This window comes from Botryllus schlosseri, chromosome 2 (genome assembly GCF_051294905.1).
Source record: "Botryllus schlosseri isolate E-star chromosome 2, Bs_hap1, whole genome shotgun sequence".
Classification (NCBI taxonomy): Eukaryota; Metazoa; Chordata; class Ascidiacea; order Stolidobranchia; family Styelidae; genus Botryllus; species Botryllus schlosseri.
The window spans coordinates 32,841,473-32,857,990 of NC_137237.1; the positions used below are offsets into that span (position 1 = coordinate 32,841,473).

The following is a 16,518-nucleotide window of genomic DNA, read 5'->3' on the forward strand; positions in this document are numbered from 1 at the left end:
ATGTGAAGCAGAACGGAATCGGTACATTGAGGACGTATTAGGGCACTTGCGGAACGTACAGGGATGTCAAATTTTAAAATGATTTAATAACAATAGAGTACATAATAGGCTGGCACACACGATATGTCGAGGCGAAAAATAATGTACTTAAAATATGGCAACGAATTCATGCCGCCCGGTAACATGTCACCGAGCTCGTAAGTCTGAATAAAATCAATATTTGAAAAGGCAATTCTTACCCGAAGCAAACAACAATGATTATTCATAAAGTTTGCGAACAGTAACCCGTGGTCTCTAATCACGGGCACTGGATCAAAAACATTACAAAGGAATTTTTCGTAATTACTGGCAAACAGTTCGCTTGTAGCTAAGGCAATCATCGGAAACATACAGTGACGCTTGTGTTCAGTCCAATGTATGCAATGACTTTATGTAAAAGCTATATGTTTTACCTTAGCTGTTGAACTCAAGGCCGCGCAGCGGGCGGAGTTGAACGAAATATTAGCTGGTAAACAAGTGTGAGATTGACTTTGAGTGCAGCAACTGTCAAGTTTCGGACGTAAACATCTATAGAAGTTGCAAAATGTTATCATCTTCACTGAATGCGATATCTCTGACCTTGTCAACATTTCTTATCCCCCGATCCCCACCGGTGTCTTTCTGGGCAGTAGGAATATCGATATTATTCATCACGCCTAACGTGGTTCTTCAGTGCAGTTTAATTGATTTATCAGAAAATAGACGTTTACTTCTTGGTGAAAATGCGGAAAAGTTATTCTCATAAACTACGATGTAGACTATGCCTGATGGATTGAAAGTAGCCTGTGATATAGTTTCCTACTTAAGCCTATGCCTGCAGATTCAATGTAAATATATATGAAGATTTTTCAACCTACCGTTGCTAGTTAAAAATCCCAGCATAAATACATGTCACATTGTTATATCGGCTTTGGACTTTGTCGGAAGAATATTTTGAATCGGCTTACATCGCAGACATCGTTCGAGCTCCAGTTAACGCAGGTGGAAATAGTTATCCTTAAGTAACGTTCCTCTTATTCAACCGCTGCTCAGTCATTGATTTCCGTTTCAGATATGCAATAGGGGGTATCGAATGCCACATTGCCACATAATTGGAATCGATAGCTGGATCCGCTACCAAAACTAAGTAAACATGTTTTTGTGTAATGTAACTTGTCCTCTGCTCTACTGATGTAGATAATACAGATTAAATCAATCAAGCGTGAAATTTTAAAATAAGTATAAGCTGGTGCTGCGCTGATCGTAAATTTGTTTATTGAACCTAATAACCCTGCTCCACCAAACGGGAAATATATCCTATGTAGGAATAATGTATCCCATGTAGAGATTATAGCCTTTGCTAATAACTGTTGCTGCGACGATAATGAATAGGAATTTCCGCGAGCATAAAGATCATTTTCTTGAAGGATCATTGCAAATATGAACTTCACTACACAAGGAGAAGCAATAAGCATGACCTCGTTCGAACAACCGAATACAGCAGCTGATAAGGTAATACCAGTCGTCTCATCATCGAAACAGTGGAGAGTGTTATATAATGATGTTATCGGAAGACAGACGACGATAAAAGTCTAATCAGGAGTCGATACTGGAACAGTAACAAAGTACATGCTCTAGATATGCAATAGTCAACGAATAGCATATATTTCATGTTGTTCGACGTATGACCAATGGCCATGGACAACAGATGGTACAGATGGTCAGTAATGAAGTACTTCTGCTTTCTCGGAGTACTCAAGTGCGATTTGTCTACTTTTACTCCTTATTCAAGCGCAAAATAAAAGATAATGTTTTTTAGATTTTGGATTTTGTTAAGTATAAATTAATTCGGGGATATGTTTGCTTGGGCTTTATAGGTGAAATTGTGATATCATCTGCCAGTGTTGGGATTAATCGAATCATGACTTGACTCGAGTCAGACTTGAGTCACCTTTTTCGTATGACTTGACTTGACTTGACTCGGCGTATCAGAAATGTGGATTGAGTCGTGACTCGGAGCAAAATTCCTGATTCAATTTCAAGTCATCAAGTAATCGGTGTCGATAAAAGTAACTGTATCTTGCATACGTTCGGATTGTTCGCGAATCGCAGGTGTAGCCCATGAGAGCGACCAATCATTCAATGATCGTGCGTTTTACTAAGCCTCCATTGTTCTATCACAAACGAAGTGATCGAAACTTACAGCTTACGTTGTCGCAAACTAGTAATGAAGTAATATATTTGCAAAATATCTATTTCTGTTCTCTGTTCTTACCTTAACCAAATCTCTTGTTTTATTGAAATTGAAGTCGATATTTTATAATATACTCCTTAACCATTGGCGCAGACGCGAATAGTATCATATCAATATGTATGAATCATATTGCATCTTATCAACTCGTTTCTCTATTCTCTATGCTCTATTTTGGATGGTAACTATAAAATGAGGCTATGGAATTACTTATCCAGTTCAACAGTTCTACGTATATGTGAGCAATACAGCGCCGTTTTGCGTGTATATTTAACTCTATAGTTGTTCATCGGTTCAGAATCAATGACCACTCAATTTGTATTTCAAACAGCTAGCAAAATGCAATGTCGTAATTATGCTTCATACTTCGAAAAGGCGACTTGACTTGAATTGTGACTTGACTCGTGACTTGACTTGACTTGACTTGACTCGAGTCACCTCCAAAAATCGAGTGACTTTATATGACTCGAGTCACCTTTTAAAATCGATTGACTTAACTTGACTTGACTTGACTCGAGTCAAAATGTGCAATGACTCGAAATGACTCGTGACTCGAAGGTAGTGACTTGATCCCAACACGGTCATCTGCACTAAATAGTCCCGTGTCACGGCAACTGACTTTATGTTCGATAATTGTTCCTATATTTTAGTAGAATTAGTCATTTTGAGGTAATCGCGAAGAAGGACCCTGCAATTTCAAAACTCGTCATCTCCGATATACGGCTAGAATTATGCGACACTTAATCCAAATCTAATTTTTGAAATTACACACTCCATTAGATCTTAGTCCTGGCATTTCCTCCTTCTTCTTGCAGTAGTTTTGACATGTCCTGGAAATTGCTACTTCTACTTATAATGGAGTCGAAATCTACTACGTACTTCTGCTTCTATATCTGTACCAATGATGAATACTTTGACCACCAGTGGCTTTAACCCGCATGCTCATCAAGTGCCGCATTCTCAAATGTTCCATGCGATCGCTTCACTTTTCCGCATGTCATTTACAGAATAGGGGTTGCCACATCGGGATCGGTGAACCGCATTACAGTGTGACTGAAGTGTTTACTACTTAGCGCCGTATGTTATTTCTGACGTAAATCTACCCATTTTCCCGATTTCGGGACCGGCACTGCAATGGATGGATCTCACCGGTGGCTTCGTTTCAGTGTGATAGCCGCCGATGAGACTCAACCAGGACCTGCCGATTGCGAGACCAGTGCTATCACTACTGGGGCATAGATATTATATTTTGATTGCGTAATGATGACAGAAACAAGGTAAATAGACGTGGGTTGTGGACATTGTGATTTCGATAAGGCATTCCTATTTATCATGCTTCAGAAGCATATTTGACGTTAAGGCACGACATGACCTATTATATACAATTATGGTCAGCCTCTTATCGGCATCACGCGGTGTGATCAAGGATTGCCCGACACTGAACAAATGTTGGCATAAGTTGACGAGTAGGGATGGTGTGAACCTATGAAAGGCTCAGGTCCGTGCGAACGCGAACCTTATTGAAAGGTTCTGTGTGAACACGAACGTGAACCTCATGACCTCACGTGACGTCATGTTGCTAATTCCAACCATACTTTTCAGTGAATTTATATATTAATATACACGATACTTGACGACAACTCGAGCCACATTGCTGAAGTACATACTGACTTTTTAACCATCGCCAAATGCATCAGCCGGATCAATCAAATGATCAATATCTTCCGTCGCTTTGCCAACAATTTCACAATTACACTGATATTGAGCAGAGTGTAAAACGGGTTTCTATACTTGCTACCGATATTATCCCATTACCAAGGTATACAGAAGTAGCCAACACCCCAATCACACGGATTTGGTTTTTATTATACAATAAACAAATCAAATCAAGATGAACACCATACGCCTGGTAGATTTTTTACATTAGACAACGATGCATTCGTTATATGAGTTTCATTGATTGGTTGAATAAGCATCATTCGCTCACTACCTATATGTAGCGTATTTCGCTCTTGATGTTGTGTGATTGCGGGTTAAGCTCACAGCATAGTCCCTAAACATTCACAAACGGAAAACGGGATATTTCGAGCAAACTTTTGTAACAAAGCAAGTATAATTTTTGAGATTGTCAAGGTGCATGCTCGTTTAGAGTTGATTTTTTTTTACGTTGCCAGCGCCATATATACCAGAGTGACCCGCAGTTGAAATGCAAAGAATGTCAACCAAAGATGTTGTGATGACGTGGAAAATTGTGATATATGAAAAAGGTTCACATTGCAGAACCTACCAAGGTTCGTTTGTGAACGTGAACCGCTAAATTTCTGAGGTTCACACACATAACGCGAACGTGAACCTCATGTTCACACCATTCGTACTGACGACTCATTGCCTATAGTCACCCTTCAACGTCACGAATCAATACAAATAAATTTTGGTATCTCACTACTCCTAGATAATAAATAGATAGCCTATATGCAAATAAAACAGCAATAACTCGACCCCATTGTCTCAGCGTATTTAATAGTTAAAGATACGCTAATGACGAACCACAATGCAATTCGCTAAAACATTTTGCGCAGTGATACAAACCCGCAAACATATTCATAATCAGGTGTCGAGGGGCAGCCAATTTTCATTCTGATTCTTCCGAGTACCCAAAATACCTCATTTGGTATTGAAGGGCATGCCCGAAACAGGATTTCGGATTCGCCACATGACCGACTGCCGCCGAGGGGCACCGCTGGCGAATAGAGCAGTAGTATATTATGTGTATCAACCCCGATGGGTTGCAGGTTCCTGTACAGCCGACGTCCACTCCAGAATACTTGACCTCATGTATGTGGTAAATCCAGACTCCTCATCGCCACCCGACACCTTGATTCATTGCGTTATAGTAAGATTCAAGAAATCGGGGAAGCAGAAGAGGGTGGATGGATCTTCAATGACCTCCTCGACTAGAAGCATAAATAGTAATAGGAATATAGTTCAATTATAAAATCGAATTTCCCTTCCCTCCCTACATATCATTGATGAAACATGAAATAAGTGTGTGCATGTGCTTGGTTTATGGCAGTGTTGGGATCAATTCATTACACCCGAGTCACGCGTTAAGCAAGGTCAATTCAGAATTTTTGAAATCAAGTCTCGTCACGAGATCAGCCGTTCAAATTTGCAAAGAGGCAAAAAGTCACAGCATCCCAACTTTTCCGAGTTGAAGTCTCTTTCAAGTCACCAAATAATCCAAGTTTTACTATGTGGCTGGCCAGATGCAGGTACACATGCAGAACTAATAAGACGACAGGAGTTGCTAGTTATTTATGTAAGTTGCTAAGAATATTTATTCCGCAGGAAGCTTTTCGACTGGCTCTCTTCAGCAGTGAACGCCAGTAAATGAGGTTAACCAAGTTCGAAATATAGAAAGAATATTGTGATATGTGTACTTGTCATTATTGCGTCACAACGACAATATTTTTTCTATATTTCGAACTTGGTTAACCTCATTTACTGGCATTCACTGCTGAAGAGAGCCAGTCGAAAAGCATCCAGTGGAATGAATATGACAATATGAACGTATTGTTTACTGCAATATTGAAGTTCTGTACTTCGAAAAGCCTATTTGCTGAGAATATTGCTCACATGCTGAACACTGTAGGGGTATATTTCAATGTTAGCGAAGTTATTTGACTGAAAGTCTGCGTTAAGGCAGTGCGGGTAGGGTTGCATTCAAAACAAATGGTTGTTTAAAACACTTTGTTTAAAACATGTTTCACATAGCATTTTAAGCAAGGACCCTTTTTTAAAATTGTGTTTTTATAAAGTTGTATAATTATGCCATAATTGTGTAAATACTTTTCAAAAACATGTTATATCAGCCTACGGACGACGATTACCACTCGATATAGCCGTCGTATGCGATATGGAATGGTTGCAACCCCCGAAACAGTCGGTTCAACAGTTATAGTACGTAGTTATCAATCATTGGTACGAAATGAATGTTCTGATGATGATGACCACCGACCAGAAAAATGCTGCAAGACAATGCAGCCCTGGTTAAAGATATTTTAGTCCGTATATGACAGGGTTTGGAAGCCTATTTCGTCACAGGAGCTATATTTACCCCATATTTCAATTGTGAATATCAATCTACTATGACGTCACAATTGAATATGTGTGACGTCATGGCTTAGACAAAAAAACATATTTTAAACAAGGGCCTTATTTTAAACATGTTTGTTTTAAATTGATTTTTGTTTAAAACGCAGCCCTAAGTACGAGTGGTAGCCGAACTCATTATGTAGGGAAGAAAAAAATGTTCCAGTGTTTATGATAAATTTGTTAGCCGCACAGCGATGTCTTGATATCTCCGGCCGTCAAATTTGTCGGAATAGTCATGAAAGGACCAACCTTAGCTCTTAGTAACACAGAATTTTAATCAGCAACGATGCAACTGAATGCTGAATGTGAGTGGCTCTGCCGTTGCATGTACTCCATTCTCCAAAATTCATGTAGACTCTTGGAGTAGACCAGAAATGAGATTCTTCCAGAACCAGCGCACAAAGCCGGACCGTAACTGCCGCACCCCAAACCCCCCAATCGGGGGGCCTGAGCTTGAAGGGGGCCCAAAGTTATTTCGTGAAGTAACATAAATCATTGAGTATTTTTTTGGAAATTTATGCATATTTTTCAAGAAATTTTCACGCCGCGCGCAAATTAATGTTGCCAAATATCTTGATTATTGGGTACCCTTCCCCCAACAAAAAATACGGAAGGTTTATAGAAATGGGCACTTTGGCGTCGGCCATTACCGTGCCACGACGCACCATGACATATAAAGTTATGGGCCATGTAACATGCGACTCCGAAAAGTGTGCCAGAACGATCAGCAGCGAGAACACCTCGGCCCTTGGCTGAGAAGGACTGCCCTTGTGCTGACTGAAAACTTCGATATATTTATACAGATATGTTTAATTGTCCATAGGCGCCTAAATGGCTGGGGGTTCGGTTTATCACGCGGTGAAGGCTCAAGAGGGGGGTGACTGGCGAAGTTCTGTTACGGTTCTGGCACAAAGTACACACCAAACAGATCTTGCACAATTGGTGCTCGTATATTTTATACCAGTTTAAAATCCCGCATATAGCCCATGATGGCTTCGAACACGTGTGACATGTGCGCATGTGAATAAATAGATGCTGACTGTAACGATATTATAATGCCAATCAAAACCATTATCACTGCACTTGTTGCCATTCCCAACTTCTTACATCTGTGATTTAGCTGCTGATGGAGTTACAGCCATATCGGAAACGTAAATGGAAATCAAATTTAATAGATAAAGGATCAATTTCAATTGTGGCTGCGGGTTTTTGAATACTTTGCGGAGTTTGTTTGTTGGTAGTCTTCGTGGTGTTTGTCGACTAGGCTACTATGGTCATTTACACCAGGCTGATTTTTTAAATTTTGATTCCGGAACTGCCGACTTGTAGTACCGCCCACTTCTAGGCTTTTCTAAGACACCCCTCACGCGGATGAGATGACGCGGAGTAGCCTAGATAAATCTCCATCACCTAGGTCACAGGAATTCTGGAGTCGATCTCTGTCGGACTGGAACCCACAACCAATTGGTGTTGCAGCTGTGGATTATACCACTACGCTATCTCGCCAGTACTACTTTGTGGAGTTCAATATGTCACAGCAGAAAATTGACTTAAACAATTTACGAGCCCGAATCAAGTCAAGTCATTCAAAATAGGCGACCAGAGTCATCTGATCACCGATTTATGAGTACCAGCACGAGATCAACTGAAAATCAACAACCAAAATAAAATTACCGATGTTTAGTAGCCAATTTCAATGAGTTGTGTCGAAATGAAGCTTGTCATGTATCGTTGCTGTGAAAAGATTAAGTGTGTACCTTGCAATATGGGCATTCGTTTTTAACATGATTCTGCATTTCATGACTATATTTGTAGTTTGGAGTTCGATTGAGGAATTACGGTAATTTATTTTGACTCCTTTCTTTATTTTTCTTGTATCGTTATTCTTATGGTATTTTAAATCAATAGAACTTCTTATAAATCAATTAATGAATGAGATACCGAGAGGCTCCATGTCAGAGGTTTCTAATTTATTTTTACCGCGGACCCTTCCATTTTTGGGTGGTTGCATGAACCGCCTAACCATAACATAGGTTGTCACTTTTGCTATCGCGTCTCAAGTTTATGCCTAAAAAACTATCCGATATGATTCACTTTTTCCCCAATCGCGTCACTTAAGTGTGCATGGTATGATTGAACGTTACTGCTGTTTATCTAACTTTGTGCTTATCCTCTTGAATATAGATATAGCGTAAATCAGCCATGGCTTACGACAGTTTCGACGAAAATGGCCAAAAGCTGGGAGGCAAAGGATATTTCTTTACCAAAACAACGATTGCCATCGTATCCTTTCTAGTCGTCGCATTACTTATCGCTGAAGGTAAGGGCAAAATTCATTGATACATCGCATGATATAGAAATACGTCTACTTTGTCAACCAAAACAGTCAACCAAAATATAACATATACATGAGTAGCCTACCTCCAAAAAGTCGAAATAATTCTTTACTGATCACTAGTAAAGTTTTTGTAGCACTAAAAACCTGAGAAAGTTGCATTTTTTTAAAAATTTTATCAAAAGTTGCAGAAGTTGCATTTATACAATTTTTTGAAATCATGAGGGTATGAGATACTCGAAAGGTTCCAGCAGTTTAAAATTTGCATGGTGTCTGCTTGTTCCGTTTCTTCCTTCGCTATTCAATCGATCATGGTTACATTTCTATTTACATAGGGTTTGAAACCTACATGAAAGCAGCAAGAAAATATCGAAAATAATAAGCGATATTCCCCCCAAATCAAATATCACACCCAAACCACCTCCCTAGGTCTGCAAACATGATCCAAGGCTTCCTGGAAAAGGTGACCCAGTGAAAATATCATTTTCGATCGCATCGATTGGGCGTCCGAGAAATAGGAAGAGACGTCAAATTTGAACGACAGTGAATTAATCAAGCGATCTATTTATATATAGTGCCAAATATTTCCAGACATTGTCGGGGGAGAAATGACGATCGTTTGCCAACAGTTTGTGTGGCATGCTGAAACTTCGTTCCACAGAGCATGAAGCTGCTTGGCAATTTAACAATTTGGCATACAGTTCTGGACTGGTGTTTGGTTGGGTCATTTCCACAATTGCTTTCAGGTGCCTGTTCAGTTCAAATCGATGATCCAAATACAATTTTATTCTTGATGGATCACTGCTAAAGTCAAATGTGTAACCTCTTTCATAGGCTTGAGCAATGCTACATTCTGTGCTCTCTGCTCTTTTTATTTCATCAACAAGTTGAATATAACATTGACAAATTTCCCTTAGGCTTCTAGGAAGGCTTTCAGCCGTGACTGCTTTCTTCGCTTTCATCACTAACAGCCCCGTGCCTTCAAAAGCATTAACAATCTCAAGAACTTGCGGAAGGTTTTTGGCATAGTATTTTGTTGCCTTCAACCAACTTCCCCATCTGGTGACCACAGGTTGTGGGGGACTATTGATTGCTGAAAACTTGGCTCTTCGATCATTATTTTTCACCACTGAAGCTTTTACTGCTGCAATTAGGTTATCAACATCCTCACAATTATTCCGGATTCGTTGCGCTACATTGTGTAACGCATGAGCTACATAGGTGATGTGAAACACCCTCGGAAATGTTCCTTTAACAACACGACCTGTTGCTGTCATGTACCTTGCAGCATCTGTGATCAACAGGATAAAATTATCTCTGTCTGTTCGTAGTGTACGTATTGCATCGTCTGCTGCATGTACAATGGTTTGCTGATTTGGTGATGCGCCAAGAATCTTACAATGCAAAAGATAACTAGTTTGTGGATATTCTATATCTCCGACTAGAGTGTTTAAATATTTGAATCCTGAAATATCAGATTCCTCAATGACCATGAAAATGAGCTTATCTGATAGAATATTGCAGATTCGATCAACTTCATGTTTACCCATGGTATCAATTCGCTTTCGGCGTGCTGACTCAGACGGAGATTTTCGTCCAACAAATTTAAATAGAGCCTGTAGGTCAGGATTGTTAAGTTTGTAGAGGGGAATATCTGCTGAAAGGAAAGCAGCTGTCGCTTTGCCAACATAATCATTCCATTGGAAACTCGTTGCTGGTAGCGGTTGCTGCCGTTGTTGCGATGTTGATGACAGAGCCTTGAGATGCTTTCTACTCTGACGATGTTTGTCCAGTAGTCCACTGAAAATTTCCTGTCGTGCGAGACAATTGTGGAGCACTGTGTGCAAAATAGTTCTCCGCGGGCACTGACCATGAGTTCCGCATCGTAGCGTGCAACGTAGGCTTGCGCCTTGGAAAGTGACGATTTTGTTTCTTTTGGCAATCTTGTATAAATGTTAATAATTTCTATTGTATGATATTGAGATAATACAATTTTTTTGAACAGTATCTAAAATTCATAGTTATTCTTTGTAAGTTACCGACGACTCGCAGAGTAACTTCACGGAAAAGGTATCGGTAGCCCAAGACTCACGTAGACAATAAGGAGATTTCAATCACTCCGTCCCTGGAACAAGCTATACGCATCTTCGGCGACGGCTAGCTATCGTCACAAACTAAAGTTACAATAACTATTTACACAAATGCCCAAGTATGATAACTGGAATCGGTTGAGTAGAGTGACACCAATTTCAGATGCGTCAAAACTTTTGATATCTCTAGCCTGCAACACATCTTCTGATCGCAAACCAAAATCAATAACGCCGCTTGAGTCTGTTCGCAACCAGTATGCTGTATGTATTTTAATCAACTTCGTCCGCGTCCTCAGTCTTGATCCAGTATGACATCACAATCGCAGTAGACGTAATGGTTCCGGCCGGCGAGTCGGATATCATATTTCTACAGAGCAGGAGAGGGCAATTACAACATTTCGCGGGTGTAGAAATCAACATCTTTGGTATCGAGCTCCCGGTCTTGTCGTGTCGCGTCGCGTTTTCTAATTACTCACGTTTCATCAATGTGTTGATAATTTGCTCACGTAAGCAGTAGCACGTCAACAAAATACTTTGCTTATTTCCGAATCTCACAATTTACCAGTTAGTTCAGGGAGTTTCACGACTAACGGAATAGTGGGTATGCCGCATACCCGAAAAAATTGCTAGGTAAACACGGCATACCCAGTATACCTGCGTCCGGCGCCTATGGTGGGCCGCATTGTCACTTGAAATCCATTAATTTAGTCTTACTTATAGTTTTATAGCATATTCTGCGCAATACTTGAGAAAAGTTGCAGAAAGAAGTTGCATGAAAAATATAGACAAAAGTTGCAAAATGTTGCAACATAAAACTCCTCCAAACAGATTAAAACACCATACTACATACATTATGAGTATTTACGAAGCTTCCAGAAGCTGTAAAAAAAGTTGCAAAAGTTGCAAAAACTTGCCCTACTGATCACATGTGCAGTATCATAACAACAGCAACGGCAATCTATACAAAAACTACTATTTGAAAAACGTAAGAACGGTGAAGCGCAAGTACTAATATATTAAAATTGGAGGTAGGAATAATTGAAAACCAACTTCACTCGCGTCAGTGTAATGTAGTGTATGTAGAGGAAGTATACTTGACTACTCCTAAAACGTCCCACGGCCGGTCGTCTCTTATTCATAACTTATTCGTATATTGTAATATGTATTCGTGTTATGAAATTATTAAAAGGGATGATTTGAGCATGAAATACCTGCTTCAGCTTTTTAATCTTGTTTAAGGTCTGATTATTGGTTTGGCTGGCAGACCAGAATGCGAGGTCTGTGGTCCTATCGATGCAACAACAACGAAACCAACTACCACTACATCTAGCACCACAACGTCGACGACAACAACGACAACTAACGAAATGTCAACGACCACAGCTGAAAGTGTAAGTGAATCTTATAGCGAATATTTTTCATATTACATCGTAGTTCAAATGCTATGAATTGCGTGTTCAATTCAAATTCGAGTGAAGACTGGTACTGGTACATACTGGTACATACTGGTACATACTGGTACAAAATAGGATGAAAGCAGAAATAATATAATGTAGACTTTCAGTCCTTGATCCAGGCTTGTAATCAAGTCACAAGGTTCCGAGTTACAAGTCAATCTTACTGTTATAGTTTTGACTCAAGTCGAGTCATTTTCAATTCACCACCGAGTCAAGTCTGTGTCCAAGTCAGTGAGTCGAGCTCTAGTCCGAGTCATAGTGTTATGACTCGAGTCCGAGTCCAAATTATTTTGTTCACTGTTCAGTTGTGAGTTCAATCCGATTCAACTCACTTTTTTCTACTCTGCTGGAGGGATGGCTTACATTCATAATATCGTAATTTTCCTCAGCCATAACAGTTTCAGACCTTATTTCCCAAGTATCAGTACTGACATATGAAATACCAATAATGTGCTGACTTTACTATTCTTCGAAGTTACCATGATATGTCTGTCTTGACCATCCTAGTCTCGAGTCATATGACTTGATTCGAGTCATGCGAAATGACTCTAGTACAAGTCGAGTCAATGCACAAATGGACTCAAGTCAAGTCGAGTGATTTTACGCGTCTGAAAAAATGACCCGAGTCAACTCGAGTCATGACTAGAGTCATTACCACACTGCCTCGGTCCTATCTAACTTTCCGATGTGGATGGCTACCATCCTCCAGGCTTAACTGAATCGAGTGACCAGCAGATTTAAAGGATATATGGCCACGAATGCAGGTACATCTATATACACAGCAACCAATTCATGTCGGATCAGCATAATATTTCCCTGTTACCGGCTACCGCAAGACAGCGACAAGCCGATTCATTTCTCCCTTTCTCTCAGCATGCTACACAGTACACATGACTGATCTTGCCACCAGCGGCCACACAGGGTGGTTAGTGGGTACACATCCCTCTATTAAATCGGAGTGAACCAGAAGTAGAAAGAGATCACTCACACGTGGCAAGACATCAGCATGGAGCAAGGAAAAGTATTACAAAATTGGCAAGGAAATGTAGAAGGAGATAATTTCACATACAGCGATAGAGTCAAATTAAACCGGCCACTTATATTGCTGTGAAGCGAAACAGTTCCATAGTAATTTATCATAGATGTCAGAGAAAGGCATCTGAGGTGATCGCGAAACAGAATCTCTGCTATACAGTTCCATGATTGTGCATGTGCAATGCACAATATGCTTCAAACTAACTGTTCTAGAAATATCGACATCTTACATTTCTATCTTCATAGGGACCATGGACTAGCTATCGCATGCCACTCAATCTTATTCCTTATGAATATGAAGTATCACTCCGTCCTGTCCTCGACCTCGGTCAACCGATCGCATTGAACAATTACGTTTTCTACGGCTCTTCCACAGTCCGATACGTTTGCGATGTACCGACGAACTACATAATACTGCATTCAAGGTTAGTGAATTATCGCATGTTTGCAGTTAAAGTATTATTGCGTCGTTCACTTGCTATAAACGGTGTTTAGTTGGTAGATTTCGAGATATTATAGCATATGCTATAGGTGTATATGTGTGAACACGTGATGTGACAATAAGACTCATGAAAATCTCACCTTATCTCACCTTAATATGTGCATTTTAACAGTTCGATGTGGTCCGATAGTCATTCTAGTAACCAGTTAATGCTCTTCGTGCAACGCTTATCCCTAATCAAGTGCAATGGGAAGTAGTGCCTTCAAATAAAAATAGTAAACCTGAAAGGTAATCTAATAAGGAGTTTAGAAAGATACGTTGGAACACGGAATCACGGCACCAACTAAGATCCATCACGGTGCCTAACGCGGGATAACGAATGGCGTCACAATATAGTTGCATTTTCGAAACTATCCTGTGAACGAGATGCAGGGCCACATCGGTCTGCTCTTAGATCGTTTTCAGTGGTACCGGGGCCAACGATACGAATATCGTACGCCCTGGTGCACCAATAATGCAAATTTACCAGAAATCTACGGATTGCATTATACTTTGACTCCAATACCCGCAGTGATCTCAGCGTCCAGGTATAGTCTAATATCAACAGCACTTGAGCAATTAGTGCAAATAGACAGAGCTTATCTGAGCACTCACACAGCGTGAAGTAGCCTACTTCATTGCTGACAAATGTGGTCAGTAAAGATGTGCGTCTGCTTCCTCGTAACATTTAAGTGGATTTTTTTCAAATGTACTACTTTTCCGAGTGGCTATGTTCTATTTACCATATTTTTATAGCAAAAAGACCTACTTCTCGCAGTTTGGATTTTGTAAGGTGGAAAGTAGTCTTGGGATAAGCTTGCGTCACTTTTATGAGCGAAATCGTCATGACAACATCGTGAAATTACCCCTGTGGGTCGCGGTAACTGGATTTATAAACGTGTAGATTGCACCTATATCGGTAGTGTGATTAATCCTTGCTTAGCCATTTTGTGTTGTGCTTGTTTCGCAGATGCAAGCTGCAATTGAAAATATAGCTTCTTCGAAAATACCTGCTACGAATGCGCCTCTCGATCAAATCCATATTTAAACCTACTTACTATGAGTACTTTCTTACCTTTTTTTTTATATAATTACTAGGCGTAGATTTGAAATGTCTTGGAAGTCGTTACTTCTACTCGTATTTAGTAGTCCAGTACTTCTACTTGTACTTACGTAGCTCCGCTGAGCACTTTTCCCATATCTGATTGTATTGATGAGGCCCATATGCACTGAATAACTGAAGCGTACTGGACGGAACTGGTATTGCGGGATTTCATGCTGCGATCCGTGTTGTGTTCACTATATCCTTAATGAAATCGATTTTGCAGACTCCTGGATTATACCCTGGATGACTGGTCCCTGACCAAAATCGACGACGGCCTCAGCATAGCGTTGACACGGATGTTCTTCTACGAACCAAATTACTACGTTATTCTCGAGTCAGAGGCAGCGTGCGAGCAAGGTGCCAGCTACGAATTGGCTCTGGCGGCCTTCACTGGACAGCTAAGATCGGACAACACCGGGTTTTACAGTAGCGATTACTTTAACAGCGACGGAGAATATGTGTGAGTAGTAGGGTAGATTGTCGTAGATACCGACTGCTCTGAAAGCGTATTACTTACTTCGTTTGCAAATATGATTTAACCGTTAGTACACAAGCCGGTCCACCGCCAGTCGCACTCCATGATCACCTTTGCTGTCACAACTGTTGTACAGTAGCACAATCCGCCCAGTTGCATCAATTTATCAAGCTAACATGATCAATGGTCAATGATCAATGGTATGAAGTGTCGCATATCATTGATCTAATGTGATTATATTTTTCCCCTGAGTCATGCATGTTTTGGTAGAGGCAAATGACTATTTGCGATGTAACCAAAATGTAACTCCAGCGATCGCAATAAATCTTAACATTCACTTGACATGACATATATATTATGACGCCTATGGAGTCAATACTGGGACCCCAAAAAAATCCACATTTAGTTTAAGCTTACTATCCAGTGTCAGAGAGGATTCTATGTTCATGCCTAGCTTGTACAATGTAGGCCTACATGTACTGTACATGCACAGTACATTGAACACATATCTCAAAGATGCGGCGAAGGTGTGAACGCATATTGGTCCGGGTCCTGTACAAATGTGAATGCAGATACAATCCCACTCCGGAAAAACTTGCCACACTCCTACCTGGTTATTATTTAAAATTACAGTAGTATAGTAGTACATATTACGGTATTTATTATTACAGTAGGCTTAATTGAATTCAGTACATATAAGCCTGTACAGCATCGTTATAACGTATACCTATCCAATAACGCTTTGATTTCAGTGTGATTGCAACTACCCAAATGGAGTCATCCGGGGCGCGGAAGACTTTTCCCTGTTTCGACGAACCGTCTTTCAAGGCTCAATTCGTGATCAAGCTCTGGCACAAAACGAACAGCGACTATTTATCATTGTCCAACATGCCGGTTCAAGGCACTAGGGTGCGTACAATTGAGACTTGCATACTTCGTACGTGACGTCACCACGCATATTAAATTTGAAATCTCCCGCTCCGAAGGCTCGATGATCCCGTAGCCTTCGGATTCTCTAGGCTACTACGTTAGAAGAGCGCAGTCTTTCACATGGTTAGCGCATATATCACAAAATGAGTAATGGCATCAGCTTGTGCCTGAAGAAAAGTGCAAACG

The 16,518-nt window shown here is 40.3% G+C and overlaps 1 protein-coding gene across 2 annotated transcripts in view; it reads left to right on the top strand.

Annotated features, from left to right (window-relative positions):
* The first annotated feature begins 1,336 nt into the window (after nucleotides 1–1,336).
* Nucleotides 1,337–16,518, top strand: part of LOC145434445 (aminopeptidase N-like) — a 29,901-nt gene continuing 14,719 nt past the window's right edge. The window contains exons 1-6 of one of the 2 annotated variants that reach the window (XM_080311796.1): nucleotides 1,337–1,530; nucleotides 8,609–8,744; nucleotides 12,089–12,240; nucleotides 13,588–13,766; nucleotides 15,151–15,387; nucleotides 16,155–16,311. In XM_080311796.1, coding sequence (XP_080167922.1) covers nucleotides 8,627–8,744; nucleotides 12,089–12,240; nucleotides 13,588–13,766; nucleotides 15,151–15,387; nucleotides 16,155–16,311 — 843 coding nt within the window. In that variant the 5' untranslated portion in view covers nucleotides 1,337–1,530; nucleotides 8,609–8,626. Of the gene's footprint in view, nucleotides 1,531–7,346; nucleotides 8,745–12,088; nucleotides 12,241–13,587; nucleotides 13,767–15,150; nucleotides 15,388–16,154; nucleotides 16,312–16,518 lie in introns of those variants that run through there. The other variant, XM_080311794.1, reaches the window with a different exon arrangement.